This window comes from Hylobates moloch, unplaced genomic scaffold (genome assembly GCF_009828535.3).
Source record: "Hylobates moloch isolate HMO894 unplaced genomic scaffold, HMol_V3 SCAFFOLD_11, whole genome shotgun sequence".
Lineage (NCBI taxonomy): Eukaryota > Metazoa > Chordata > Mammalia > Primates > Hylobatidae > Hylobates > Hylobates moloch.
In genome coordinates this window covers 101,613,779-101,639,462 of record NW_026652286.1, presented here as the reverse complement: position 1 = coordinate 101,639,462, position 25,684 = coordinate 101,613,779, and the positions used below count along the sequence as shown (strand labels likewise).

The window sequence follows — 25,684 nt, the reverse complement described above, 5'->3', positions numbered from 1 at the left end:
GGCTCCTCTCTGAATCCACAGCAAGCCTCAGGGTGGAAGGAATGAGGCGACAAGGTGATGGTTCCCTCTAGGTGTTAGCCCCTGGAGGGGTCTGTAAGACCCAAGAAAGGAAGACCCAGGGCAGGGAGAGAACAGATGCCACCCCGTAACATTCACCACGAGGAAATTCATACTGGCCTGGCCCTTAGCCAGCACCCACAAGAGGCAGCACTGCCATGGGAGGCCCAGGCAGGATGCCACTGGCTCAGGGAGGCCCTGTGCTGGGAGCCGTGAGGCCTGGGTTTATGGTTCCTCCCCCCAGCCTTGATGGCTCCTGAGCCCCCAGACAGCACACTCAACGATTCCCCTCCCCTGGTCCCAGGCTTTGCAGTGTCTGTGTTCACTGAAGCCAGTGACAGGAGGTCTTAGGGAGGCCGCAGCCCTCACACCGAGCCCCTGGCCCCCCTGGACCCACCCAGCCCCTTGGGCTCATCCTCTTCCTTCTGCTCAGCCTCTGCATCCAGCTCTGCCTCAGCACAGCCCTCCAGCAGTTGGGGGCTGGGGAGGTACTGGAGGAGCCGGCCTTCCCGCTTCATTTCTGCCAGCTCCTTGGCACAGCAGCTGGGTGTGTTGGTCTCATAGGTGTCGTGGAAGGTGTTGTAGTCCACCTCATAGAAGCCCTTTTCCAAGGTGAGGACTGGTGTGAATCGGTGGCCCCAGAGCACCTCTGTATCCATGTAGGAGCTCCGGGCTTGGCAGGTCATGCCTGGGGAAACGGAAGTTACATGCATTATGATGCAATCATCCATCCATCTATCCATCCATTCATCCATCCATCCATCCATCCATCCATCCATCCATCCATCCATCCCTCCATCCATCCAGATATGGAAAAAAAGGCAGGAAAGGGCAAAGATATATCCATCCATCCATCCATCCATCCATCCATCCATCCATCCAATTATCTATCCATCCAGATACGGAGAAAAAGGCAGGAAAGGGCAAAGATATAGCCATCTACCCATCCATTCATCTATCCATCCATCCATCCATCCAATCATCCATCCATCCATCCATCCATCCATCCATCCATCCATCCATCCAATTATCTATCCATCCAGATACGGAAAAAAAGGCAGGAGAGGGCAAAGATATAGCCATCTACCCATCCATTCATCTGTCCATCCGTCCATCCATCCAATCATCCATCCATCCATCCATCCATCCAATCATCCATCCATCCATCCATCCATCCATCCATCCATCCATCCAATATTCATCATCCATCTATCCACTCAATTATTTATTCATCTATCCTTCCAATTATCTATCCATCTATCCTATCATCCATCCATCCACTCATCTACCCAGTCATCCATCCATGCAATCATCCATCCATCCATCCATCCGTCCATCCATCCATCCAATCATCCATACATTCATGCATTCCTCCATCCATCCAATCACTCATCAAACATTTCATGAACATCTACTTTGTGCTAAGCATAGTGGAGATATAAAGCTGAATAAGACACAGTCCTTGCCCTGGAGGAGTTCAAGGCGTGGTGGTGGCAGAGAATTAGAAATCAACATGCAAGATTCTGAAAGTCATTTCCCAGAGATTGGAGTGAAAAGATGTTGGAATAGTTGAAGGCAGGGACTTGGTTCCTGAAAACAGCATTCAGGTCTAGAAGATTAAGATGGGAAAAAAGGCAGGAAAGGGCAAAGATAAATTCAGCATGAATGAACACGGAGAAGCTGACAGGCATTTGGAACATATGGGGATTGTTTTGGGTAGACACATATGGAGAGAGGGCTTCACACTCACATACACACACACATACACACAGGAAGAGGAGCAGACGCACACACAGAGCTTGGCTTCTTGATTTGAGGCTGCTCCAATGCCTCGTTTCCCTGTCTACTCAGCCCGTGCCATGCCTATGCTATTTTTAGGTGTTGCTTTCTCTCCAGAGAGGAGGGCAGCTTTGTTTATGGATGAGGAGGCCTCTGTGCTTAGGGTCACAGGAAAGCAGCTTTCTGATATTTAATCTTCTGGCCAAGGAAGGCATTAACTGTGCTGGTTGGGTGCTGAAGGCCACCATCTCCAGCTCCCACTTTGGGCTTTCTCTGGGAGGGGCTCATACAAAGCAGACCCAGGTCCAAGGCTGCTTCGCAGCCCCAGCGCACTCACACAGGTGGGCTCACAGCCTGCTCTCTGCTGTCAGTGATGCCTGCCTGGGCCGGGTCTCTCCCTTCGGTCCTCACCCTTGGTGTCCCCACAGCCTTGGCAGAGAGGGCCAAACCGGGCCCTGAGCAGCCTAGACCATGCCAGATGTCTGCAGGCTCCCAGGGCCTTGGGAAAGGTATGGGCAGGAACTTTCCCCTTGGGGCTCCTCCTGCTCCTCATGGGGTGTGGCAGCGGCTGCCCTGTAGCTAGAGATCCTGCTGTGTCCCTGTCATTGCTCAATACATTTGGAAAGGATTCCCCAGGTGTCAGGTATAGTGATCAGCACAGGGTGCTCCTTTTCATCTTGAATCCTCCCAACAGCTCTAAGAGACTGATTTTCCCCACTTTGCTGACAAGGTAAGCAGCTTGCTCAAACCCGCTCAGGCAGGATACGCCAGAGTTGTGCTACTCAAGCTGAGGCATGGATTCCCAACCCATACCTGGCTGCATGTGCCTGACAACCAAACCATCCACATCCAGGACAGCTGTGGGCCAGGGTCTCCTGCCCTATCTCCCTGGATCTCTCCTACAGTTTGTGAGACAGAGCAAGCATAGCCCAGGTTGTGGGAGGGGAAGGAGGCCAAACCGTGAGAACAAGTGAACGGTGGGCCCCTGACTTTGAGGGAGGCGTGGTTGGGGGTGCAGCAGGGCTGATAGCACTGGCTCCCTCCACTGTGAGCCTCTCCCCACTGCGTGGCTGGGGAGTGAGGATGGCCTTGGAGAGTGGTCAGGCATGCTATGATTTGACCCCATGTCTCTCACCCAATCCCTTTTTTGTGGCTTCAGAGTGGAGCTCTTCCCCTGAAATGCAGCCTGTGTCCTGATTCTGACCCCGAAGCCAAGGACAGGGTGACCTGCAAGCCCCTAGCTCTGTGGGGGGAAGCTTCCTGAGTCCTGACTGTCCTCAGCCACCGGGATGCCCGCCTGCCACCATATGCTGCCTGCCAGGCTCCAGCCCCCAGCAGATGGCCGAGCAGCCCCCTCTGGCACCAGTCCCTGGAGCTTGTCATTGCCCTCTCCTGGTTCCACCGACTTCAAAATGGGAAGGCTTGTGGAGTCTGGGTCTGAGTCCCCTGCCCAGCAGCCAGCTTCCTGGGGGCTGGGAGGTGTGCTTGGCCATCTTTCTGACAGGCCCCTAGTATTTTAGGGGGGCAGAGAGATGAGAGAAGCTCCAGATTTGTAAGTGGAAGAGCTGAATATGAACACTCCCTGTCTATATAATGCTTTTTAGGTTCAGCTTCGACATCTGTAAAATGAGACTAAGCCAGCCCTACACTGTCATTTGCAAGAATTAGAAAAATAGGCATGCATCATTCTGAGTGTGACTGAATTTCTAGAACCCATCCTTAGGGCCTGACAAGCTGCTCATTGTACCTGGTTGAAAAAAAAAAGAGAGAGAGAAAGGAAAGCACAAGGAAGAAATGAAATACGCAGGATGTTGGGTTTTGCAGGGAGTGGGGTGGGGACTAGGGTCCTCCTCTACCAGAGTTCAGGCGGTCCCAGGCTTTAGACTCCCTGGAGCCACCTCACAGAGGTCTGCCATGGCTGAGTGGCTGAGGAATTGGGGGGTCCTTGGCTACCAGCTGCCGGTGAGTGAGGAGGGAGGTGCCATGCTGGCTGCACAAAGGGCATTTTCTTGGGCATACACGGATGTCGATGCCTCAGCATGAATGCACTGTTTTTTTGTGAGAAAGGAACCTTGCCTGCCCTGGGTTCACTAAGCCAAACTTCTGCAAGAATGCTGAGGGCTGGCTGCTCCAGAGGGGACCCAGCAACAAAAGCCCTTCCCCTGCAGCAAAGGTCTCTCCAAGTAAAGGGTTGGTAAGAACCTTTTGAGTTTAGGAAATTCTGCATCCCCTCCTTTCCCAGTGATGAGACTCAGTGGGTAAGGACAGCGAGAAGTCCACTGTAAAGAAACCAGTTCGCTTTTGTTTCACCCTGTGATTACCAGAGCCATCTGACCAGCGAGCTCTTCTGGGTAGAACACTTGTTCCACGAAGGGGCAGTTTGTCCTGTTGGAAACAAGTGGTGGCTCTGGTGTCCTCTGCCTCAATTTCCATCCTGGCTCTATCACTCGAAAGTGCTTGCTCTTGGGCAAATAATTTAGCCTGTCTCTGTCCCTGTTTCTTTATCTGTACCTTAATAAAAACTATCTTGGCTGGGCACTGTGGCTCACGCATGTAATCCCAGCAGTTTGGGAGGCCGAGGCAGGTGGATCACAAGGTCAGGAGTTCAACACCAACCTGGCCAACATGATGAAACCCCGTCTCTACTAAAAATACAAAAATTAGCCAGGCGCAGTGGCGGGCACCTGTAATCCCAGCTACTCTGGAGGCTGAGGCAGGAGAATCGCTTGAATCCGGGAGGTGGAGGTTGCAGTGAGCCAAGATCGGGCCACTGCACTCTAGCCTGGGTGATGGAGCAAGACCCTGCCTCAAAAACAAACAAACAAGCAAAACAACAACAACAACAAAACCCCACTATCTCATAGGGTGTGGGAGGACATTTGGCCAGATGATAGATGTTTATTGTTTAGGATAGTGCCTGAAAGTAGGGAAGCTCCTGTCAGTGTTAGCTATTGCTATTACTCAACCTTGAGTACCAGTACCCCTCAAACCACAATTTAGGGATTGAATGTGTTGCCTGTGCCACCCCAGGACTCTCAGGCACAGACCTGCATCTTCTGGAGTCACAGTGGCCTAAGTCTGAAGTGTAAGTAGGGCCATCTGTGGCTGAGGAGGACAAAGCGCCTTACCTGTGGCTTCCACCATCCCTTCTAGAATGACCACGACTTCAAACTCTTCCTGATGCAGCTGAGCCTGAGACATCTCCCAGAAAGGGCTCTTCTCGTTGATCTCGTGGGAGATGATCAGAGGAGACACCAGGAAGAGGCGGTCGTCGCCTGTGTCGAAGCCCACGTTGATGTCTGTCTGGTTCAGGGGGATGAACTCCCCTTCTTTTGTCTGCCGGGACTTGATGAGCTTGGCCCGGATGGAGGCCTCCACGATGTGGGAGTTGCGGAGGTCGCCCACCCGGAACATGAGGCACAGTTTCTCGTCCCGCATGGAGATGACTGCGTTGTTGGAAAACATGAGGGTCTCCGCTCTCTTCTTGGGCTGGCTGATCTTGACAAACATGCACCCTACCATGAAGGCATTGACGATGGAGCCCAGGATGGCCTGGACCAAGAGGAGTATAATCCCCTCCGGACACTTCTCTGTGATGACTCGGAAGCCATACCCAATGGTTGTTTCGGTCTCAATGGAGAACAGGAAAGCGGACACGAAGCCACTGAGGTTTTCAACACAAGGAATCCACTCTTGGTCACCAACATGGTCCAGGTCACCCCGGATATAAGCAATGAGCCACCAAATGAAGCCGAAGAACAGCCAGGTGACCGTGTAAACCATGGTGAAGACGAGCAGGTTGAAGCGCCACTTGAGGTCCACCAGGGTGGTGAAGAGGTCACTCAGGTACCGGTAGGTCTCCTGGACGTTGCCGTGGTGCACATTGCACTTGCCACTCTTCTCCATGTAGCGCTGGCGTGGCTTCTTGCCCTCGGCCAGCAGGCGCGTACGGTCTGTGGCAATGGGGACATAATCGCGGGCCTGTTTGGGAATCTTCTTGGGGTCCCAGGGAGTGACTCCAATCTCCATGTCCTGGTTCATGGCATTCCTAGAATCGCCAGCCATAGCTGGGATGCTTTGAGTTAAAAAAGACACCATCAGTGAAGTGGGCTGTTCTGATTCACTAGAACACAAGATGGAAGGCCACCCCCACCCCGGGGCTCTCCCAGGCTTCTCCTCTGTTATCCAGGGGTCAGGGTGTGAAATCCTCAAGGGCAGGGGCCTCACTCTCTTATAGGGTTCTTTTGTATCCCTCGTGCCTAGTACAGAGTCTAGCATGTAATAGATGCTCGCTAGCTGTTTGTTGAATGAATAAATGAAAAATATCTAGGTGCAAACTACACATTAAGTGTTTAAAGGTTTGAGAAACCTGGGAGCAATTTAAAAAGAATACTCACAATAGTTTATTAAATGCCTACTATGTTCCATGCATTACACGTGGATTGTGGCTTTTATCGCCACAGCAACTCACTGGCTTTAGATACTGGAATCCCGACTATATAAACACTATATTGTTTGCTTATGAATCAGGCTTAATTCAAACAGTCTCTCTCCCACCATCAGAATATAAGCTCCGCAGGGGCATAAGTTTATGTTCATTTTGTTCTCTGATATTCCAAGCACTTAGAACACAGCCAGGCACATAGATGTATTCAAAAAGTACTTACTGAATAATTGGATGGATAAATAAGAAAACGGGTTTCCAAAGAGGTTAAGTGACACCCAGGCCACCAAATATCAGGCAGAGCTGATATTTGGATTCCTGCTCGTCTGGCCCAAGCCTGTGCTGTTTCTTTCATTCCTTGCTCTCTCCATTTATCTTGAGGTCTTTTAGCAGCAGACAGAAAGGAAAAGGCGGCATATGTCTGATTTGTCGATTGGTCACCCCTACCGTCTGAGCGTGAAGTCTGCAGCCATCTGAGCACTTATTAAAATGACAAATTGCTGTGTAGGCCCGCCATTAGAAAATTAGATTCCATTATTCCCTGTCCTCTAAGAAATTGAAATGGACCGGATGTTAATAGCCCCAAAGCTCTTCAAAGGGCATAACATGTTTGTGGGGGTACCTGCCACACTTCCAAGAGATACCCAGACACCTGCAATACAGGTGTCTGATAGTTCCCTCAAAACCCATTTAACGTGCTTTAAGACTCTCATGCAGTTAGGAAAGACCTCTTTAATTAACAATAACAGACTACATTTCTGAGCACTCAGAAGCCAGGCACTGCACTGGCTTATCCATTAGCTGATTTAATCCTCACAACATGGTTAGATAAATACCATTATTATCCCCCCATTTTTCAGAAGAGAAGAATGAAGCTCACGTAGCATGTGGCCAAGTGAGGTTTTGGATCTAGGTTTATCTGGCTGCAGCCCAAAGGCTGACCCACAGCACTCACCACACAATGGCCAGCAGACACTGATGCTCCGTGGCTCATGCTAAGGCCGATGACCTGCTCCCTCCAGAAAGTTCTATGAGCTTCTGGCCCTGGGAAACATCACCTTAGGGATACTATCCTTCAACCCTTCTTCTTCTTTATAAGTCAGCCTTCCTTGAATTCACAGTTACCCTCCTTCCCAGGTATAGGGTCCCCAGGAACCCCCACTTACTTATCTGTCCTGATTGAGAAGCACAGAATGCCTAGACTGCTCTGTCACCTGGCCAGCTGCATGTCTTTTCCTGCAGGCCTGAGCCCTGGAAACATTCCCTGGCACTGAAACCCTGTTTAGGTTGTTACCTGAAATACTGAAAGATCAAATGTTGCTAACCATGTAGGAATTAGCCCAACCTTAGGACAAATAACTCCATAACCCAGAGCCCTTGCTGCAGACACACCTAAGCGGAGCATCTCTTTTCTTGCCGTCTGTCACGAGGACCAGTGCAGCGCTCTAAATGTAAGTCCCCTAATAAGTGCTTTGGATCTTTTCTTGCTGTCTGTCACGAGGACCAGTGCAGCGCTCTACATGTAAGTCCCCTAATGAGTGCTTTGGATCTTGGTGCTTTCTTCTTTGGAGTCTCAACTGACCCCATTTGGGGATGGTTTGGGCAGTCCCTTGCAGGAATTCCCCTGCCACCATTCTGAGGGTGACTCCAGCTACAGGTTCCACCAGGCAGAACACCAGGAAGCTGTGTCCCCAATAGAACAACCTGGAAAAAGGTCTGTCAACCACTGAGCCGACTGTCTAATGGCAAACCAAGGTAGATTCCAGCTGTCCTGGGAAGTCAGATGAGCCTGGCAGGCCTTTTCCTGTGCTGCCTGGGTGATTATAGCGATTTCAAGGTGACCTTTAAAACATCATATCAAAAGGTCATCTGAAGGGCTTTGTCCCAGGCGTCCATTGGCCATTTCCCATTCTGCATAGGTCCACCTGCTTCCTGCTCCTTCATGTGGCAGTTAACGAAGATAAATGAGACAAGGAGGAAAATGCTTGGGGTTATCTTTGCAGAATCCCAAGAAGGAATTTGCTCTGCCTTAAGTGGGAGACTTCATCCTGAAAACCCAATCACAGATGCTGAGAGATGGTGGAAAATGCTGCTGTCCCGAGGCCCCGTGTATTCTGGACACCCCAGCTGTTGGAACCAAGATAGGGTTCCAATGGGGGTGCTGCTGCAGACTTCCTGAGCCACTGAGGTTGGGCAGGGCAGGCACAGTGCCCACAAGCATGAGTCATTGGCCGGGGCACATGGGAGCTCACATCCTCCTGTGCTGAGCTCTTTGGGGAAAACAGCTTGCTGCTGATTTTCTGCACTGTTTCCTTCTTTATTTTTAAACATACTTGCATACATTTTGTAGGCGAAGGCTTTGTGCTGTACTAGAAACGGGAAAGTATCTTCTAGGAGACTTCAGCCCAGGTTGGAAAACTTTTTGCATCTGGCAGATAGGAAAAGGTGGTTTACTTTCGATTTGATATTGGGACGCATTCCTGTGCGCTGGCATCATCTGCGAAGTCATTCCTTGCTCAACCCAGGGTAACATTTGGATTCTAACTCAATGTCCAACAAACCCGCTTTGTGGTCCAAAGAAAAACAAATTTAACTTTCTTTGCCTCAGTTAAACTCTGCTATAAATGCCAGATAATATTCTCTGCTCCTCCAGCCCTGGGAGCCAATTGTAGGGATTCATGGAAAGAATGCATGATACAAACCTAAGTATAAATAAAATAAACATATGTATTCATAATCTCTCCTCAAGTTGAAATTTAATGCAATATCCTGTTAACCCCATTTTAAAGATGAAGAAAGAGAGGTAGAGAATATCTAAGACAAATAGCTAAAGGCCCAGTGGGCAATTTGCAGGGCAAGCATTGAGCTGACTGGCATGGAGCCTCTACTGTTCAGATTTCTTTTAAGGGTAAGTAAAATCCCCATCCTTGAAACCCTGGCTCAGTGTTGCGTGCCTATCAAGTCAAAAGGATTTTCAGGGACAATGGGGATGAAATTCTTTAATCAGGTTTTCGAGATCCGTTCTATTAATTATGCACTCATTAAGCACACATTAATTGAGGAACTACTATAGCCAAACCCCTGTGCTAGGAGCTGGACATAAAGCAATGAAGAAGATAAACGCAGAGCCAGCCCTCCCATAGTTGATATTCTAGCATTTCCTCTTTGAAGCTAGGGTTTTTGCAGAACTGTCTGTAGAGGACAGACAGGGAGGAATGCTGTGGCTGGCCTAGGCAAGCTGAGCATCCTAGCTGCTCTCTGCAAGACCCAGGGGAAGGCACTGACTTGAGCAAATCCTATTAAGCCTCATCAAGCCTGTTATTTCTCTTCTTCCATCCTCTCCTGTGTCTGTGAATGGGAAGCTGTGTTGAGACATGATGAAAGCTTTCGGAAAAGACAGAGCTTCAAGTCCAGCAAAGTGGTTTAATCCCTTTGATAGGAAAACGCAAGTGGAGAAAGACTCAAAAGAGGCAAAATCAAAGGAAGTTGTATTTCAGATGATGCATTAGTGAATGTGACATCCATTTAGATGGACCTCTGGATTAAGAATGTCAAACATCACGCACCCACAGGGAGGAAAACTTGGTGTCATGGCGTGGTCTAGAATGTCAGGAGTCAGGGTCACAGCAACTTGATAAGAGCCTTGCTTGGGGGTCAGCAGGGCTTCCTGGAGAGACCACTGGGCTGGGAGTCTTTCCTCAGACTCAGTCTTCCTATCTGTGATCACAAGCATCTTTATCAATTTCCTACTTTCTAAGATATGCTGGATCAAAATGTACCACTCTCTGAGCTTTGAAACACGGGATGAAGTTGGAGGAAGAGGAATGGAGGAGGGCGTGCCTATGTCTCATATGGAGATATTTGTATACTCTTCTATGGGAATATATGTGACTGTGCTCATAGGAAAATGCTCCAAACTGGTTGGTGAATAGGCTGCCTCAGTCCCCTCAAGGCCCTTTAGGGTTAGCAGGAAGCATTCAAGGTGTTACACTTGAATGTAACACCAGAATACATGCTGGGGACAGAGAAGGCACTTGTAAGTAGGCAGAATTCCAAGACACTCTCGTGATTCCTGCCCCCTGGTACACACCCCCTGAGAAACCCCAGGAAATCCTCACTCCCATGACTGGGGCATGTCATATGGTAGAGCTGACTTGAAGAAAGAAAGTTCATCTGCGGTGAGCTTGACCGAATCCTAAGCCCTTTGAAGGGATTGGGCTTTTCCTGAAGTAAGAGATTCAAATTATTAGAGGAATTAGGCAGAGGGGGCTTCTGCTTTGCTGGTTTTAAAGATGGAGGGGCCACACGGCAAGGAATGTGGGTGACCTCTGAGAGCTGACAACAGCCCCCAGATGATAGCCAGAGAAAAAGTGAGGACCTCAGTCCTAGAACCACAAAGACCTGAATTCTGCCAGAACCACAGGAGCTTGAAGGGGGCCCTGAGTTCCACATGAGAATGCTGGCCTCGCAGACACCCTGGTTTTGGCCTTGTGAGAACAGAGCAGCGAACACAGTCGCATCAAGCCTGGACTTCTGACCTACAGAACTGTGAGCTGATAAATGGGTGCTGTTTCCAGCCACTATGTCTGTGGTCATCTGTTACGGCAGAAATAGAAAATCCAGTACAGAAACGGAAGCCAGATCATAAACAGTTAGGAAGGCTGACTCTGGCGTCAGATGACCTAGGTTCCTATTTTGCCTGGAGCTGAGGCACATTTGGAAAAGTTACTTCTCTAAGCTTCCGTTGCTTTATTCTCAAAATGGGGATAACAGTACTCACCAAAAAGAGCTGCTGCGAAGAGGAAATGAAAGGTGTGTGTATAGTGCCTGGTTTGCAGGAGCTCTCCGGAGAGGCAGCTTTTAGGATTTTCCACCAGGGGGCAGGGCTGGGAAAGGGGCTGGAGGGGTGCGGGGTGAGGGGCAGGAGTGCTTCCAACAACTTGAGGATAAGGAAGGAGAATCAACAAGTCCCGAGTTCATACGGTGTGTCAGCATCGTGCTCCCACTCCCAGGAGAGAGACATTATCTTCAGTTTACAAAAGGGGAAAACAGGGGAGAGTTTAAAAACCTCGCCCGGAATCGCACAGCTAGTGCTGCGGGCTCTCCGGATTCCGCAGCAGCTGCTCTGGATGAGGGCATGCCTAGAGGCCCTGCTCCGCTGCAGCGTCTGTGCGATTGGGAACCCGTGCCCCCTTTCCTCCCTCCGTCCCGCCCCCCCCAAGAAGCCACGCCCGAAGAATTTTCTAAGACCTTTCCCTTTCGTCCCTCCCACGCCTGAGGTCCAGGTCCCAGGGCTTTCCCTCGCACCTTCATCCCTGGCCTTGCAGAGGCCTGCTTCTCGCTTCCAGGGTCGCCAGAGCGCCCCTCCCGCCACCCCGCGATCTCCTGGCCGGATCCTGCGAGAGAAGGGGAGGAGGTTGGGACGGGGGAGGGGGGCTGCGGTAGGGGAGGGGAGCCTGGGAGAGATGGGGAGGGAGGCTGGGACGGGGGAGCCTGAGCGCGGCAGGAACCGGGAGCCCTGAGCGCCACAACCTCTAGCGTGGCCTCGGAGGGTGGCACAGGGGATACCCCTCACCCAGCAGGGGACGAAGCCCCCAGTGGGGCTGGATAAGGCGATGCTCGCCGCCTGGGTTTGGCCCCCTAGTCAGCTGCAGCTCCGCGGCTGCGGAGGAGGCGGGGCTGGGGGTGAGGGTGGGAGGGTGAGAGCCAGGAAGAGCCTGCGGAGGGGAGACAGAGGGCCTGTCCCCAGGGAACGGGCTTGGGGAGGCCGTTGGCAGTGCCGGGGACTCCCCGCCAGCGGGTATCTCTTCCTGGAGGAAGGGCGGGCCAGCGGCCCCAGCCACCCAGAGACTGTGCCCAAGCCACACAGGCGGACAGGATCCTCCCAGGAGCCAGTCCTGGTTTCCCAGCTTTTCACAATTACCAACCTTAAAACAAAACAAAATTATCTTCTAGTGTACGCGGAGGTTTAATGGCACAGAGCCCGGTGGTAATAAATCTTTAAAAACCCATCAGGTATTTCATTTAAAAACCTCACCATTTGTTCTATCAACTTAGGTCTGTGTCTATTTTTGAATTCCTGAATGTTTTACGGGTTTACTTTTTGAGCCTGTTTGTTTCATAGCACATGACGGAGTAGGTGTGAAATCCCAGGGGAAGCTGACACAGGGCTTCACTCAGTCAATTAGTCAGTCAGTGAACCCCCACTCAACACCCACTGGGTGTTTGAATTACGTTGAGCTCTGGGTGTGGAAGGAGGTCGACTCACACTTCACCGGCATTCGTTCCTGTGCTTTCCCTTCCTGGGGATCTGGCTAAAATGCAGGTTCTGATTCTCCAGGTCTGGGGTTTCCAGAGTCCACGGTTTTGCTAAGGAGCCGCAGTGATGTTGATGCGGCTGGTCCTCAGCGCACACCTGAGTAGCACTACCTCTCTGCCCTGGACGCACGCTGCCATCAGCTGGGAGCTGGACAACGTGCTGATGCCTAGACCCAGAATCTGGCCCCAGGTGACTCCAACAGGCAATGAGATTCAGGACCCTTGATGCGTTCTCTGTCCACAAGGAGTTCCTGGTCTGGTGGGGAGTACACAGGCAAAACAAATCAGTGCAGTAGAGAGTGAGAGAGAGGCCAGGGTGCAGTTCTGAATTTGGCTTGTCTGGGGCGGGTGAGGAAGGGTCAGGAAGGCCCTGGCGAGGAAGGCGCCCAGTGAGCAGGGTGAGGTGGCAGAGCCTTGTGGGCCTGAGAACAGGGGAGCAAACCGTAATAATAGTCAGGCATGGAATCCCTGTTATGTGCCATCTTTGTGCTGAGTGTTTTTCATGCATTGTATCATTTAATCCTCAAACGGATCTATTAAGTCCATTTTAGTCGCCTCATTTTACAGGTCACAAAAGCAGAGTGATGTCGTAGCTTGCTTCAGGCCACACAGTTACTAAGCAGCGGACTAGGTTTTGTCTGATTCCAAAGGCTCTAAGTGCAGCCACTGCTGCCTGGGAGCTTGTTCCTCCTGAGCCCTTTGGGTGTGACGGGGTTGTTCTGAGCCCCCAGGGGGATCAGGCCCTGAGAAAACCGGCCCTGGATGGAGCCAGATCGACACCAGCCTGATTTGCACCAGGGAAGGAACTCATGATTTCCTGCTGTGTGGCCCGCTGTGCACAGGCTGCCCAGCAGCTCGGGTCACTTCCCGCCAGCCAGGGCTGTGTTCTCCCTCTCCCTCCTGCTCCCCTCCAGCGTGCTCCCTATTCATCTAACAGCTGCTCCTCGGCTTTTTTAACCACACTACTTGCCCCCAAAGGTCCCCGATTGCTCCAAGGAAATAAGATGTCCACACATCCCAGGTAACACCTGTTGTTCTCTGAAGGTCTGCTTGGACAACGGCCCCCACAGTAGAAACAAGACCACCAACTAGCAGCCACTGATTTCATTCTTAACACCCTTTCACTGGAGTCTCCTTCATCTAAGGCAGGTCTGCCTCTGCCAGGAGTGAGGGTAACACCTCCTTAACTCTGGAATTTCCCAGCTGGGCAGGATGTGCACGCCATAGTAACCAGAACCTGTGGGTCTGTGCTGAGCTCTGCCGCCTACACCCATGGCTGTGGCTGTGTGAGGTCAGTGAGTGCAGCTGCCGGATCGCGTTCTTCCAACACAGACACACTCTACATCCTTCTTGGTCACGTGCAATTAGTAGGCTTTCTCCTATTTTTATTTAAATGGGATGTCTTAGACCCTCATTTTCATATTTTGATGTAGAGAAACATTTAAAATATTGCATTCTCTTTATTTTAGGAAAAGCAAATATACAAACCCATGATAAATGCAACCAAAACTTGCCCTGGGTTGGGGGACATGGTAGGGGGTGGTGGGGACTGTGGTGAGCTGTACACACGTGCAGTTCTAAAGCGGCAGCTGCTACTCGGCTCTAGTTCATTATTGCCTTGCCATGCCGTGGAGCCAGTACTGCAAGATCCTGCCTTTGCTTTTTCCAGAAAAGCCAGAAATTAAACTTTTCAAGATGAATTTTTTTCCATGTTGACCACGAATTCAACAATTTTTGAAAAAGTGAGCAAGCCATAGAAAATCTATGTGTGAGTCAGATTCAGTCTGTCAGCTGCCGGTTTGTATTTCTGGGCTAGGGAGTCCGAGAGAGGCCTTTTCCGCCCATGGACATGTTGGGCTGTGTTGTGAGTTAGGCTGAGAGTGGTGTTAAGGGTTGTGGTAGTGCCACTAAATTCTCTCAGAGCCTCCCTGTTTGCACTAACAGGTCTGCCACAAACACTACCTGTCAGTCCTCAAGACAACGAAGGCAGGAGGCCCGGCAGGAAGAGGAGAACTCGATCTGCAAGGCCCGTGATAGTAGACAGGGCCGCCTGGGCTGCCCCCTCAGTGCCCATCAGCCTGGTTCCCGTGGTCCTAACTAGCCCGGTCTCCTTGCCAATAGCCCTGTGCTCCCCAGCCCCCTCCCCCATGCAGACGGCTGCTATGACATCCCTGTTCCTTAAAGTGCGGGGTTCCTCGCTGCCTTCTCCTCCCTAACTGGCACCCTGTGCAAACCTGCTGCAGAGAACAGCGTCTTGGGCAATGTGATAGTCCTCTAGTTCACCAACAGTAAAAATGGTCTCAATGGGGAGAGATTTCTGACTGCAAGCGCTACGAGTCCTTCCAGAGGAGGGCTGGAGGCACAGGAGGGCGGATCAGGTGGCCTCTTGAGCTGGTTCCTGGCGCCGACGTAAGGGATGCTGATTACCAGCGGTGAGGGCATCGTGGAAAGGACTGCAGAGCTGTGCGAGATGAGTGGAATGAGGCCACAGGTGCTGATATTTATGCCCAGGATGCTCCTGGCTGTCATGGGCTCCCAGGGGCTCCAGGCATGCACAGCTCTTCCACCTCTTCTCAAAGCAGAATAACCCCAGAAAGGGCACCTTTACTATCCAGGGGGGCTAGAGTCGCCGGTGGCTGTGCGTGGGGGCTGAGGGCTAGAATCAGGGCAAGGGGCTTTCAGTGAAACGCAGAGCTAGGCAGGGACAGCGCCGATCTCGGAACAGTCTGTGTCGGATGGGACACTTCATCCCCGCGGAGCTGTCCGTGCACACAGCGTTCTCTGATTGCAAGCTGTTAAGCGCTCTGTGGAAGGGAGCTGCTGGGAAGGCGGACGAGGCATCTCGGGTGGGTGAGGGGCTCCCCTGCGTCGGCCTTGCTCAGACCGACCATCCCTGGGGAGCTGTCACTGGCTCCCAGGTCTCCCTTTCTCAGTACATCCTGTGCCTCCTTTCTGGGCTGCCTCTGTCCCTCAAAGGGGAGCTCTGCACATGGGTGGGATTATTGTTGAGAACAAAGTCAAGGTGTTGACGAGGATGCAGGACTGAGATCGCTCCCAGAGTCACTCAGTTGTCCCTCGTTTTGCTTGGAGACACCCTGACCAGCGCAAGCTCTTCAGGGAGCATCTTCCCTGTCTGTGCCACATTCTCCATGGCCTTTGCACTCTTTTTGCTTTTGTTTTAAACACGTCATCAATTCATTGCCTGCAGCAGCTTGTACTGCCTTTTGGTTTTTCTTTGCAGAACAGCTCTGGAAGTGAAGTGTGTGTGTGTGTGTGTGTGTGTGTGTGTGCGCGCGAGCGCTTGCACTCTGGACTAGGTGCCTTACATGCGTTAACACACTTGATCAGCTCAGCAACACTGTGGAATAAGTGTAATGTGTCCATTATTCAGATCAGGAGACTGAGATTCAGAGCAGGGAGGGAACTTGCCAGAGACCACATGGCTGGCAAGCAGCAGAACCTGGGTTTGAACTGACAGCAGCCTGACTTCAGAGCCCACGCTTTCCCACCCTCCTACTGCACACCCATTTGAGTCCAGCCATCTTGGTTCTGAATCATAACCCTGGCTCTCCTGGCCACACCCTATGCTCCACATTACATGTTACTCTACAGGTTACCACCCTGGGTCTCTTTCCTATATAAGAAATAGAAGTATTTGTGGAAATCCTAATGTTCATGACATCTCTGCCATTTGATCAAGAAAAATTCTGTCCTACCAAATACTGGTGTAATGTACTTGGCCCCCCTGGATTGGATGGGTATAGGTTAAGAGCAGATATAAGGTCTGAAATAATCCTGGTATTCCTAGTATGTGGAATTATTATCATGGGATCATAATGGCAGTTTGCACCTCTGTTGGGCTCCTTCAGCTCCTGTGTCGGCTCGTGAGAATCCTGTCACATTAGTCCCCTTTTATAGTTGGATAGTTGGGCTTGCCAGAGGGCATGCAAATTTGGGTTAACTCATTTCCAGGATTCTGGCATTGTAGACACAGAAACGCCGACTGTGAAGTTTTATGTAATACAAACACTGGAAGATTTAGCAATAGGCCTGCCAGGTGGCCCTGACTTCTGGCTGCACAACAAAGTGGGGCGGTTGGTGCCAAATGGGGCAACCATTTGGGGTAAGTTTGGGGCCTGCAGAGCCTCGGGTAGCCCAGAAGAGCAAGAGAGAATCGGCTGCTCATTTTAACTCCATCCTTGGAGGATTCCCCACCACAATTCTAAGGAAGTAATAAAACCTCATGCATTATTTTCTGATATCTGGAGAGAAACACGTACCCTAGAAATGCTGTGGACTAATTCCATGGTTACTTTGTCATTAAAGAAACCAAAATGCTGAGAGGTCACCATAAACACAAAAAGGCAGAGAGAGAAGGATTAAATGGTGTTTCATGTAAGGATTTTTAAAGGGAGACCGAATTCTAGTCTGAAAGGAGCGCAGGCAGATCTGGCATTTTGCTTGGGGAGTTCAATTCTTTGGAGAAAATACAGAGACAAAAAGACCATTTTGATGGTATTTAAAATATCCCTCTGTCCAACATATCTAAGTGAGTCTAAATATATTCAGCAATTTTTAAAAGGGCAGATATTAGGCCCGATTCAAGGTATGGTATACAGATTCGAAAAGCTTAGTGATAGGTGAGTGCCTTTCAAATAACTTTGCATCACAGACGAAGCCTGTTATTGAGGGCTGCACCTAAGGAGCAGGCCCGTGAGCTTGTGACTGAGTTTCCCAACCTGCCAGGCTCCCATTTGCTTCGGATGAGTATTTTTCTGCCCTCCCTGGTGGACCACTTACCACTCCTTACACCCCTTCCCTTTAATACCTAGCTTGGCTTACTTGCAAAATCCACATGCACCCTCCTGAATCTCACAGAAGATGTATGATAAATCATGGCCATGAAAAGGGCACGGAAATCAAATTAATTAATTTTGCTTTTTCCCCATGTTTGTTTCTGTCTGTCTGGTACTTTTCCTTTTTAAGCCTGGCATCTCTTTGAAAGTGAGCCGCACAGTGATAATCCATTTTCTTCATTGTAACCCCACAGTGTATGTATTCCACATTAAATAATAAAAGGGATTAATAATTAAATCAAAATGAAAAACCACTTGTTTCCTCTCTATAACCCAAGGGACAGATTTCCTGGGCTGGTGCCAATTTATCAGTGATGATTAGGGAATATGAAGTAGAAATGCACAGAGATGACAGGCTGAAAGCAAGATAATGCAAATTTGAATATATTCATATACAAGTGAAAAGGATGAGATGGTGAGGGAAGGTAAATGTGAGAAAGAGCCACAGAAACTGGACATAACAGGTAAAATCCCAGTAATTATAGTCACCTACTGGGGCTGTACCATATACCCGATTTTATTCCAAATGCTTTACATGTATAAACTCATTTAAGCATTTCAGAAAAGGTATCAGGTAGATACTGTTTTCCCCATTTTATAGATGAGAAAACTGAGGTGCAGGAGGGGGAGTCAACGGCCCCAAATCTAGTAAGTGGTTGATCTGGATTTGAACCCAGGCTGAGTGGTCCTTGACTCACACTCAATGTCTGAGCAACTCCACAAAAATGGAATGCTTAAATGATCCAAGAAAGAAGAGATAGACAAATATCATGGGATAAGAAATAAAACAGAAAAATCCATTGAGAATAAGAGAAAAACAAAGTGAAAGAAATAGGAAAGGCCGGGCGCGGCGGCTCACGCCTGTAATCCCAGAACTGTGGGAGGCCGAGGCAGGAGGATTACCTGGGGTCAGGAGTTCGAGAACAGCCTGGCGAATATGGTGAAACTCCAGCTCTACTAAAAATACAAAAAAAAAAAAAATGAGCTGGACGTGGTGGTGAGTTCCTGTAGTCGCAGCTGTTCGGGAGGCTGAGGGATGAGAATTGCTTGAGCTCAGACAGCAGAGGTTGGCAGTGAGCTGAGATTGTGCTACTGCACTCCAGCCTGGGTGACAGAGTGAGACTCTGTCTAAAAAAAAAAAAAAAAAATAGAAAGAAAGAAATAGAAAAATTAGAGTAAGGAGTTGAGAATGAAAGAAGGATTTAAAAAAGCAAAGGATGAAAAGGAAAGACAAAGTGAAGTGTAAGTGGATGTGGGCATCAGAATGAAAGCTGAGGAGGAGGAAAGAAAGAACAGATGGGAGACCCAGCTGAAGGGAACTGCATCTTGGCGCTTGCCATGGGGCACTGCTCATGCGCTAACTTATTTGACTTCCCCAGGGCATTTCAAGGTAGGTGTCATTAGACACATTTTACAGAAAGAGAACTGAAGGTCTGAAAGACTAATGTCCAAAGTCACACAATTAGTTCATGGCGGAGCAAAAAGAACTGCTGACAATTACAAAATGCCAAAGAAAGAAACTGAAGAATAGCAAGTAAGTGGAGAAACATACTGTATTCATGGATTGGAAGACTCAATATAGTAAAAACGTTGATTCTCTGTGAATTCATATACAGATTCAATGCAATTTCTATCAAAATCTCACAAGAGTTTTATAGATATAGATAAAATTATTCTAAAACTTATGTGAAAAGGGAAAGCAACTAGAATAGATAAAATAATTCTGGAAAAGAATAAAGTGGAAGGAATCAGTCTACACAAGTTCAAGACTCATTACATAACCGCAGTGATCCAGACTATGTGGTATGGGCAGAAGGATAGACGCATAGATTGATGGAACAGAACAGAGAACCCAAAAATAGACCTTTGCAAATATGGCCAACTTATTTTTGACAAAAGTGCAAAAGGAATTCAGTGAAGGAAAGACAGCCTTTACAACAAATGGTGCTGGAGCAATTGCACATTTTCAGGCAAAAAAAAGAATCTTGACCTAAGTCTCAGACTTTATACCAAAGTTAATTCAAAATGGATCATGAACTTAAATATAAAGCAATAAAACTTTCTAGAGAAAAACATGGGAGACACGCTTCAAGATCTAGGGCAGGCAGAGTTCTTAGACTTGACAAGAAAAGCACAATCCATAAGAAGACAAACTGATCAATAAAACTTCCATCAAATTAAAAACACTTGCTCTGAATAAGACTGTTAAGATGAAAAGGCAAAATTACAAAGTAGGAGAAAATATTTGTGAATTACATATCTGACTGACAAACGACTGGTATCTAAAATATATACTTAAAAATTCTCAAAACTCAACAGAAATAACAACAAAAGCCAATCGAATTAGAAAATGGGCAAAAGACATGAGAAGACATTTTGCTAAGGAGGATATGTGGAGGGCAAATAAGCACATGAAAAGATGGTCAACAGTCCAGGCATGGTGGCTCACGCTTGTAATCCCAGCATTTTGGGAGGTCGAGGTGGGCAGATCACCTGAAGTCAGGAGTTCGAGACCAGCCTGGCAAACATGGTGAAACCTCGTCTCTACTAAAAGTACAAAAATTAGCCAGGCATGGTGGCACGCACCTGTAGTCCCAGTTACTTGGGAGGCTGAGGCCGGAGAATCGCTTGAACTCAGGAGGCGGAGGTTACAGTGAGCCGAGATTGCATCACTGCATTCCAGCCTGAGCGACAGAGCAAGCCTCTGTCTCAAAAAAAAAAAAAAAAAAAAAAAAAAAAGAATTGTGGTCAATGACATTAGTAATCAGGGAAACGCAAAATAAAACCCAATAAGATAGCACTAGAATGGCTGAAATAAGAAATAGTGACAATAACAAAAGTTGGCAAAGATGCAGAGAAACGGGATCACTGATACATTGTTGGTGGGAGTGTAAAATGGCAGTCACAATGGGAAACAGCTTGATAGTTCTTTGAAAAAAAAAAACAAAAAAACTAAACATACAACTACCAGATGACTCATCAATTACACTTTTGGGCATTTATCCCAGAGACATGAAAGCCTATATATCTATATTCACACAAGAACCAGTACACAAATGCTTATAGCAACTTTATTCATAATAGCCCCAAAGTGAAAACATCCCAGATGTCATTCAGTAAGTGAATGGTTAAACAAGCAATGGTACCTTCCCACTATGGAGGATTCCCACTATGGTACATTCCCACTACTCAGCAATAAAAAAACCACACACACACACACACACACACACACACACACACACACACACACACATATCCCTCACCCCCACCCCCAACAAGCACACATACACACCCCTAAATGAATCCCCAGAGAATTTTGTTGAGTGAAAAAAGCCAATCCCAAAAGATTACATACTGTATAATTCTACTTACATAACATTCTTGAGATGACAAACACAGACCAGTGGTTACCAGAGGTTAAGGAGAGGGTGGGTGGGATGGAAGTGGGTGTGGCTATAAAAGGGCCACGTAAGAGGTCCTCCTGATGATGGAAATGTTGTTTTCTTATCGGTTATGTATTCGTTTTGATAGTGTGCTATAGTTTTGCAAAATATTACCACTGACAGAAACTGGATGAAGGGAATGGCAGATCTCTGTTCATTATTTCTGAAACTGCATGTGAATCTATAATGATCTCAAAATCAAAGCGTTTAGTGGAAAAATAAAGAATGACTGCAGTGGATAAAGCGATAGTTAAAGAAGCATAAATGCACTAAACAGCATTTATGATCAAGAGCATGAGTGAAAAAAGACAAAAATGGAGGGGAAAAAAAGAACCAGACTGAGAAAGAGAGAGAGGGAGAGGAAGAGAAAGGAAATAAAATGTGACCAAGCATGAGTGTTTAGGAGTCAGGGGAGATTGAAAGAGACGCAGGAGAGGGGGTCGGGGCTGGGGGCAGGAGCCCTGGGACAGCCGCAGGCCCAGGCCTCCCTCCCTACTGGCCGGTGTCTGGCCTTGGCTCCCTCCTCTCCAAACCCCTCCCTGGGCTCCTTCTACCCCTTCACCAGCAAATCTGTTTCTCAAGCCCCCTTCGAAGCCTTCCCTGCTCCCCAAGGGCACCCTGCCTTCGCCCCTGCGACCCCTGTGCCTCTCCCTAAGGGCACGCAGCACCAATGCTGGAGTCTCTCCCGGCAGCTCTGCCACCCCCAGGCAGTGGTCTGAGAGCTCGGAGGGCGGGCAGGCCTGGTGTGTAAGATCCGCCTGTCTAGCTCAGGTGCCTACACAAGGTCCAGCCTGTGGTAGGAGCTCCCTACTCATTTTTGAGGGAGTTCTTCTGGAGAAGGACACTTCACAAAGCAACCTGACTTGGTCTGGGAAGCCTTCATACTGTGATGTCCAGTGGGCTGGTTCCTGGGGCCTGACACCCAGGGCTTCTGCTGGCACTGCTGGACAGCCCCCTTGCTGAAGCAGAAGCAGCACCTCCCACTGCCCAGGGTTCCAGGCACCAAGTGCTCAGCAGTGCAGTCATCCCTGGGGTTGGGGGGGTGGGGGGCACACTCTAAGGGGGAGACACAGGTTTGGTCCCAGGAAGCATCTCAGGTCCTCTTGGTTCTTGCACCGCACCCCACTCCCATTTTCCTTTCTGAGCAGCAGGAAATAATGTAGGATGATGGCATTGGACCTCCCTGATTGTAAAGTTGGGTGCCTGAAATCTGGGAGAAGGGGTAGGGTGGGCAGCACACCCAGCCCCGGACCACTGAGTCACAGGCGATGAGAATGAGACTCCAAGTTTGCGCTCTCCTTCCCTCCCCAACCCCTCCATTTCTCCCCCACCCTCACCCTTTCCTGTCCCCCATACTATCTGGCCACCCTATCGATTGATCCCTGGTGACCAGGAAGTGCCGTTGCCACCTGCCAACTGGTCAGATGATCCATGACCTTTGCCCTCAGCTTGCTCTGGCCTGGAACGATAATGGAAGTTAACATTTTAAGCACTAGCCAGGATCTCCAGGGTCACATGTCAAAGCTTTGGCTCTACCATTTAACTTAGCACGGCTCTTGGCAAGGGTTCCCGCCATCCTGGGCCCTGTTGACTAGAATAGCTCCCTTATCAGAATGTCAAGGTAGGAGGAACTAGATAAGCTGCTGCTGCACAGGCAGGGCCTTCAGAGGCAGCTGCTCACACCAGCCTTGGCTGGCAGAACGTCAGAAGTGGAAGCTGTCCACTCTGTTTTAAAACAATTCCAGAGAAAGCCACTCCTCAAGTCTTTTTGAGAAATACACTCAGGTATTCTTACTCAAATACCGCAATACAATCTTTTGAACTGGAACTCCCATTCTTCTTGTTTTTTTCTTTAGAAAAAAAAAAACACAAAGATTCCTTCATGGCTGACGACTATCTTAACAGTTATCTAATGACAGGTCCGCTCTTGGAAACACTGCCAGCCCTCAATGACCTGTCTATAGCTCATACACAGTGAACATTTTCATCCAAAAATGGCCCCTTTGAACTACCTAAGGATTCCCTGACCCCTGCCTTCTCTCCACCATCCTTCCATCTCCAGCCTAAATAGTCAATCAGTATTGGCTCAGAAAATGCAAGTGTTTGCTGACATTCCCCTAAACAAAAAGCATAACCCTGCCCCAACGATCACATTCCAAGGTTTTTAAAAATTAATGATTGCTGGCACATGATAGGTGATCAAATGAATGGTTGTTGAACAAGAAAAAAAAAAAACAATGCAAAAGTGGATGCAGTTTTCAAGTACATGAAAACTTCGCCCACAGCAGGCAGGAAGAATCAGGTCACTTGAAGGGGAAATGGGAAGCAGAGAATGGGCATTCTAGTTGTTTCTTCCCTCCTTGGGGGTTTACTTCATCACAGATGACTAGAGCAGCCTTCAGAGTCTCCCAAATTCCTGGACAAGAAACCCAGTCAGGTGCTTGCAGAAAGCCCCAAAGGGATCTTGCTTGGCACCAGGGACAGCGAGGCTGAGGACTGCTGTGACAGGGCCACACACGTGTCTCTGCTGGACCCACAGACAAAGAGCTCTGCACTGCTCAGGACATGCCAGCAGACTCCGGGGAAACCACGGTGGGGAGTCCCATTAAGATCTGACTTCCTCCCAGAGAAGACAGCTAAGCTTTGGGGACAGCCCTGGGCAGAGTGAATGTGGCCCAGGTTCTCTTTGACCCCCACTCACCCTTGGCCCCTCCTTTAGCTGAACTGCTCCCTGGATGGAGCACATTCATTTTCTGTTGAATGCAGGCGGGCTACTTAAAAAATGCTAACTGTGAGTAATGCCAGCAGTTTATAGCAGCTTTTGGAGAGGCCAGAAAACAGCCATGCCTGAGTGGCTGGTTCCCTTTTTGTTGGAGAGCTAGGTAGTAGGTCTAGAATATTGTTCTGGGGACAATCCTTGTGCTTTGTGGAATGTATAGGCATATTCTCCATCCGTTCTTTTTCTTTCTTTTTCTTTTTTTTTGAGATGGGGTCTTGCTATGTAGCCCCAGTTGGTCTTGAACTCCTGGGCTCGAGTAATCCTCTCACCTCAGCCTCCTGAGCCGGCACGTTCTCTGTGTGTTGCTTCCCCTCTTTCAATGGTGGCCCTGTTGCTGCTCTTCCAAGAAGCACATACCCTGTGCCCTGGGCATTCCACTGAAGGCCTTATGCCTCTAGGCAGAATGGTGCCATCTCAGGTGGGGTCCATAGATAGTTTAAAATACCAGCCACGCCGACCAAGCTCTTTATGCCAGAGTCTAACCACGGGCCTCTAACTCCCACTTCATTTGCTCTGCCCTGTTCATTCCTCAGATTCCAGAAAGCCTGAGGGCCTCATTCAGCCAGATGATGCAGTTTACACCTGGCTTTGAGGAAAAGCAGGGATGTGGGAAGACGAGCAGCTTTCAGAATTAGCTTTTGTTAGTGGAAAGACCCTGGATTTAAAGCCAGAGGACAAGAGTTCTGGAGATAATAATGCTGCTGCCACTTAGTGCCTGGAATTCTGTTACCCTTACTCTTATCTATAAAACAGAAGAAATAAGCTCTGCCCCACAGGACTGGTGTCAAGATGAACTCATGTAAACGTATCTAGCTCGGCACCTTGGTTTCATAAATATTAGCCTTTTCCTCACATGGAAAAGTGCTTTGAGAACAGAAAAAAGCATGGCTTTTGATGAAAACAAGGTACGTTTTGGAGTCAGACCTAGGAGAGAATCTCCCTTTATGAGCTGTGCACCTGAGGCAAGTTGCACAGCCTCTCTGGGCTGCAATTTTTCCCCTGTAGAAGGAGGACGATAATCTCAGCTTATTAAAAGGATTGAAACAGAGTAAAATACTTGGCACGTTCCTGTTGATCTTCTTCTGGTTTTTGAAAAGGCTCCTGGAGCAGGTTTTGGGCTGGCCTTGCTCACCCTGATGTTCAGGGTGGGTCCTAGAACTTTGGGGGCCAGACCGGACGCCCTCCACAGCCCGCGGGGTAGGACAGCCCTGTTTGAGGGGAGGCACAGATAAAACGAGGGGGCCAACAGCTCCTCAGGGAGAAGCACTGACTTGAAGAGAAGGAGAGCAATGACAGGGCTGGCCTTCTCTGTTCCCTATCCTCTGTCCTCACAGCCTTGACCCCTGGCCTTTCTGAACCGTTTGAAAGCTGCTTAAAAGGAGATAGGGAGGTACGCAGGAAGTGACTTGGGCAGCGAGGGGGGCAGAAATCACAAGGCCGTGTTTCCAATTTGGCCACACTTAAAAGAGAAAGCAAGATTAGGCTGGGGATCTAAGGCTGAGGGGGACACCGCCCCCATCCTGGCCCTCCCTGCTCCCATTTGAAGGAAGAGTCCTACCAGGTGAAAAATGTCCTCCCCACCCCACCCACTCCTGGCCACTGTTGCCTCTCAAACCACTGCTGGGAGATCTGGGGCACCCCCAGGTAGCCCTGGTCTAGTGCCAGAAGTGAAGGTGTTTGTGGCTGGGCTCCCAACGCCCAGGGCAGCCTGCAGCCGCGGAGATCTCCAATTCCCTAAACTTGGACCTGCCCTAAGCTTTTCCTTATCCCCCTGGCTCCCAGTCTAGCAGGTTCCCTGTGAGAGCCTGCTGCCCAGGCGATGGACACCTGCGGGTGGCGTCCTGCCCTCCAGAACCGCGAGCTGGGGGAGAAACGGAGGAGGAAAAGAAGACAACTTACTTGTTGAGATCAGAGCTTCCGAGTCCCACTGATGCTAACTTCTGGGGTGTCCCTTAGCGGCGGTGCAGGGGGCGCTCAGGGCTTTTGAGGGGACTCCCCAGCCCCTGCC

General features: G+C 49.3%; 1 protein-coding gene and 1 long non-coding RNA gene across 2 annotated transcripts; one reads left to right on the top strand and one right to left on the bottom strand.

The window, feature by feature from the left end:
• Window positions 1-357: 357 nt before the first annotated feature.
• KCNJ5 (potassium inwardly rectifying channel subfamily J member 5) lies at window positions 358-25,684 on the bottom strand. The gene is made up of 3 exons (XM_032168169.2): window positions 25,569-25,684; window positions 4,965-5,911; window positions 358-745 (listed from the first exon to the last, which is right to left on the bottom strand). Exons 2-3 carry the CDS (start codon window positions 5,899-5,901, stop codon window positions 423-425), a joined length of 1,260 nt encoding a protein of 419 aa, XP_032024060.2. The 5' UTR covers window positions 5,902-5,911; window positions 25,569-25,684; the 3' UTR covers window positions 358-422.
• On the top strand, window positions 12,666-14,699 carry KCNJ5-AS1 (KCNJ5 antisense RNA 1). Its single transcript, XR_009215582.1, has 3 exons — window positions 12,666-12,801; window positions 13,744-13,889; window positions 14,543-14,699. It is a non-coding gene; the product is annotated as a KCNJ5 antisense RNA 1 (long non-coding RNA).